The 4,862-nt window shown below is 45.4% G+C and overlaps 1 protein-coding gene across 1 annotated transcript; it reads left to right on the top strand.

Moving 5' to 3' along the window:
• Window positions 1-588: 588 nt before the first annotated feature.
• RMI2 (RecQ mediated genome instability 2) lies at window positions 589-4,613 on the top strand. The gene is made up of 2 exons (XM_043979303.1): window positions 589-898; window positions 4,444-4,613. Exons 1-2 carry the CDS (start codon window positions 589-591, stop codon window positions 4,590-4,592), a joined length of 459 nt encoding a protein of 152 aa, XP_043835238.1. The 3' UTR covers window positions 4,593-4,613.
• The last annotated feature ends 249 nt before the right edge of the window (window positions 4,614-4,862 follow it).

The following is a 4,862-nucleotide window of genomic DNA, read 5'->3' as shown; positions in this document are numbered from 1 at the left end:
ACCGTGGAGTCTGGATCCAGATTGAACCATACTGTTCTACTTTTGTTTTTCTTTTTTTGAGGTTTTCCCCTTGTGTTCTGATTCTTCTTTCACAACGTGACTAATGCAGAAATTTTAAAAAAATGTTTATTGAATTAAAGTGAATATCTCCTTTGAACCTGGTAAGCTGGGTGAGGAACCAAACTTAATTCTAAGAGGAATTCCGTGATCTGTGCACTAAAGCGGGACTCTCAGTTGTCAACAAGATGATGAGAAAGCGGTTGGGAGCTTTGGGACTTTTCCTCTTTTTCAGTTTGGGCATTCATCATTTACGGTAGAGAAGCTTAGGCAGTACATGTCGCCTAGGGAGGGGAGGGAGGGGCAAGGAGGCGTCTTCAGTCTCCGGACCCTCCACACCAGCCCGGGAGTCCTCCCTCCCACCACTCATTCAATAACGCAGAGCGCGCGCCCCCGAAGTGCACGCCTTCTCCGCCCAAGACCGCCTTCCGGCCCTTTCCATTGGCGGATTCCGCCCACGCGCTCCTGATTGGTGGAGCTGCCTCCATTAGCGCCGTCCGTCAAAGCTGGCGGGAGAGTGCAGTTTGGGTCATGGCGTCTGACGCTCTCCCTGCCGGCTCGTGCCGGGGCCCTGGCGCGGCAGTGCGGCTCCCCACGGCGCCCCCGCTGAAGCTGCTGGCCGGACAGCTGCGGCGCTGCGCCCTAGGCGGGCCCGGGGCCTGGCAGCTGGCCAGGGAGTCGGCGGGCCGAGCTCCGTTGGAGCTGGCGGTCGTGTGGATGCAGGGCCGAGTGCTGGAGACGGCGGAGCGGGGCAGCTGGGCGCGGCTGCGGGACTCGAGCGGCTCCTTCTCGGTGCGGGGCCTGGAGCGGGTGCCCCAGGGGAAGCCCTGTCTCGCCCCAGGTAACCCCTCCCTGCTCCCTCAGGCCCCGCCCCCTTATTAACGTTGCCCACTCCTCTGACCCCTCCCCCAGCCGAACCGTCCCTGATCCCTGGTGCCCGCTAGACCAGCCACGTGGAGCCTCGGGTAGACGTATGGCCGAAGCCTTGCACCTAGGAAAGTCTGGGTTCAAGTTCCACCACTGACATGTCCTTGCTGTGTGGCCCCGGGCAAGTGACTTAACTTCTCTGAGCCTCCGGTTCCTCTTATGCAAAATTGAAGGGTTGGGCTCAATGACCTCTAAGATGGGCCGTTCCAGAGCCAAATGTGTAAAACTACAAATGGATCTGTAAGTTCTGGAGCTGGAGTTAAGGAGGACTTTAACTTTGAGCTTGATGCTTTCTGTGGTCCCGGGCTAATCACTTAACCTCTCTGAGTCTGGGTTTCCCTGTCTGTAAAATGAGAGTGGGTGGGCTCAGTGACCTCTAAGGCTCTTTCCCTGGCCAAATTTATGAACATAGGCCCATGCATCTGGATGCATACTTCTAGGTAGAGTGCAGGAACTGGATTTTAATGCAGCCCTTTGATATGGGATGAGTTGTGTGGCCCTAGGCAAGTCCTGAGGTTCTGGGAGATCAGATATGCAAAAGCACCAAGATATTAGTTGAAGGTGGAAGGGAAACTTCGGGGTCTTTCCTAAGTACTTTGTGATGCAGTGAAAAGAATGCACTGTCTGAATCTAAGGGGACCTGAGTTCAGATCCTGGATCTGTCAGTGCATGACCTTGGGAAAGTCACTTAAGTTTTTTCATCTGTAAAATGAGGTCATTGGATCTCTAAGCTCCTTTCCAAATCTTCATCTATGATCCTGGGACTTGTCTGGGCCTCAGTTTCCTTCCAGCTCTAAATCAAAGCCTCCAGAGTGGAAGTAATTTATCTTTTTTTTTTTTTTTTTTGCCGGGCAATGGGCGCTAAGTGACTTGCCCAGGGTCACACAGCTAGTAAGTGTCAAGTGTCTGAGGCCGGCTTTGAACTCAGGTACTCCTGAATCCAGGGCCAGTGCTTTAACCACTGCGCCATCTAGCTGCCCCGGAAGTAATTTATCTTAAAGGCAACTGAGATGGAACTAGAACCCTGTTCTCTTGAACCTTCCTCCCTGCCCCCCTCCCCATTCATAGGATAAAAGATTGAAAACCAGAAAGACTTTCTTTTTAGTTTCATAAATCTAAATCATTTTACTTTTAAAAAGCTAAGATTACAAATGGGTACAAATTATTTTATACATATCCTACTAGGACAGATTGATAATAAACAGGTTGTGTATCATTTCATCATTGGTCAGGTTCAGTGATTGAATATATATCAATAAGAAGCCATCTTTTCAGTCATGTGATTGATTTGGGGGGGGGCAGTGAGGGTTAAGGGACTTGCCCAGGGTCACACAGCTGTCAGGTGTCTGAGGCCGGATTTGAACTCAGGTCCTCCTGAATCCAGGGCTGGTGATTTATCCACTATGCCACCTAACTGCCCCTATGTGATTGATTTTAAATAGTTAATGCGCATAAGGCCCTTATTTTACAGAACAAAAGACAGTTTTCCTAAGATTAATTTTTCTTTTCTAAGTACTTGATTTTCCTCTAATATATTCATAAAATACCCGTGGGAATCAAGATTTCAACAGCAAATAGATGAAGTGAAAAATAAGCCAAAAATAATCAAAGAAACAATAATTTTCAAAATAACACCCTTGTAATAACACCTTGTAACTGCTTAGCATAAAGGGCTTCATTAAAAGGGTACAAATATTGACCATCCTTTTCATTTTCCTCAGAGACTTGGACATTTTGGGGGTTCGTTTGCATGTAATCTATTTTAGAGTTACTGTTCTTGACTGCTTGTAAATAACTATTCTTGTTCCTCTGAGCCAGGTCTTACATTTATGCTCAGTCCCCAGCAGTTCTCCAGGGAATTACTTTGGGCTCTTTCTCCCTTATCTAGAAACTTGCTGCTTGCTAATTGTTCAGGACTCCACCTATTTTTTTGAGGCCGCTAAGGTGGCACTGTGAATAGAATACCAGCCTTTAAATCAGGAAGACTCTTCTTCCTGAGTTCAAATCAGCCTCAGGCACAACTAGCTGGATGACCCTAGGCAAGACACTTAACCTTGTTTGACTCAGTTTCCTCATCTGTAAAATGAGCTGGAGAAGGAAATGGCAAACCACTCCATTATTTTTGCCAAGAAAACCCCAAATGGGGTTATAAAGAGTCAGACACGGCTGAATAAATGACTGAACAATAACCATCTGTTTGCATCATTTTTTCCCTCCTGAGTGTGCCTAAGCCCGTTCTCAAAGCCTCTGCATCAAGCTGTTGGTTGAGAGCTTCTGTCTTTGTCTTCCTGTTTGACTTCTCTCTTCTCTGGGTCATCAGTCATTCTACTTCACAACTCCAGGGTACAGCAAATGCAGATTTAGAATTTTTAAGGCCCCTTGGGACACTAGGGTGGGTGTTATTGCTTAAGTGGAGACCCTACCACGAAAAGAGAACCTAAGACTAAATAAATCTACCTGGTTCCTTTTGGTCACAGCCTTGGGGACAAGAATATAAATCAGTCCTGGAGGATGGAGATAATGTGATAAAAAAAAAAACAAAACACCAAAAACCCAACAACAGAAGCTCTATGGCATGTATCAAGGGCTGGCAGCTTGCCTGTCCTTCGTGCTGTTTGGGGTTTTTTACACAATTGAGTTTTGTGTGGTTTAAACCAGCCAAGTTTTGCTTTCAAGGAGGACCACTTCTCTGAGGAATTGGGAAGAGGGTAGTGGTTAATATGTCATTAGATCATGAATATGGCAGACTGCCCTCTTGTTGATTTATTTTAGTTTGCCCAGTGAGTGGTCTGGGATTAAGTGGAAGGTGGCAGGATATCAGTTTTGTGCAATCTGGACCAGAATGGTACTGGCTGCCAAGCTTTTTTTGGCACTGTCAAAGGAAAATTGGATTTGCTTTCTGTGGATCCGTCAGAAAAGTTTACCTTACTCCCTGCAAAGATGAAGATTGTCCCATCTGCAGAGACCATAACTTGCTTCTCTTCTAGGGCTATTCCATGGCTGTCATTAAGGGAGCATTATATTAGATGACACAGATTTTCTTCTACTTTCCTAAGATCCCATCTAATTGTAACAGATACCTTAACAGTAAAAGTCTTTTTCATCACAACGTCATTGTTTGCATGAGGATTGGCTTTGTTTTTAACTTGGAACCAAAGATGCTGACATTGTCCAGCTGTATTTTCTTCGTAGGCTCCTCTCTACCCACCTCTTTCCTAATAATGATAATAATAGCTAGTATTTGCATAGCGCTTTACATATCTTCTACTGCTTCATTCCTTTGATTACCCCACTGCTTTGGAATTTTGATCTCTAATATTCATCTCTTTTTTCTACATCTGGTGCTTTGTCTATTTTGTCACTCTAGTGTAGTTATACTCTGATAAATTAGAACCTTGTGTCCTTTAAAATTTAATTGATTTATTCAGTAACTATATTTACTTTTTTTTTTCATCTTAGGAAAATATGTGATGGTGATGGGAGTCATTCAGACCTGCAACCCTGAACCTTGTCTTCAAGCTGTGAAGATGACAGATCTTTCTGAAAACCCGATACATGAAAGCATGTGGGAACTGGAAGTAGAAGATTTGCACAGAAATATTCCCTAAGTGCATTTTAATATGTAGTTTAAGGGAACTGGAATTCCAAATGTATTTTGGTTCTTGCACCTTTGGGATCTTGTGAGCCCTAATTGTATCTGTTAAGTTTGAGTTTCTCGAAAGTCCCCAAGGGCACATGAGGTGAATTGTCCAGATAACTGGTTTACAGACACAGTGAGAACTTAGGACATTTTCATGCTGTGGCTATTCCAGCATATTCAACTTCCATTCCCCCTGCTGAGAATGCTGTTGCTGATGGAAAGCAGATGTTTGCTGTGC

This window comes from Dromiciops gliroides, chromosome 1 (genome assembly GCF_019393635.1).
Source record: "Dromiciops gliroides isolate mDroGli1 chromosome 1, mDroGli1.pri, whole genome shotgun sequence".
NCBI classification, from domain to species: domain Eukaryota; kingdom Metazoa; phylum Chordata; class Mammalia; order Microbiotheria; family Microbiotheriidae; genus Dromiciops; species Dromiciops gliroides.
This window is presented reverse-complemented; position numbering and strand designations above follow the sequence as displayed.

Bases quoted from the DNA above. Each gene is read 5' to 3' on its own strand.
- RMI2 (XM_043979303.1), top strand. From the start codon at position 589: ATGGCGTCTGACGCTCTCCCTGCCGGCTCGTGCCGGGGCCCTGGCGCG. The intron at 899-4,443 runs GTAACCCCTCCC...TTTTCATCTTAG, and splicing joins GAAGCCCTGTCTCGCCCCAG to GAAAATATGTGATGGTGATG.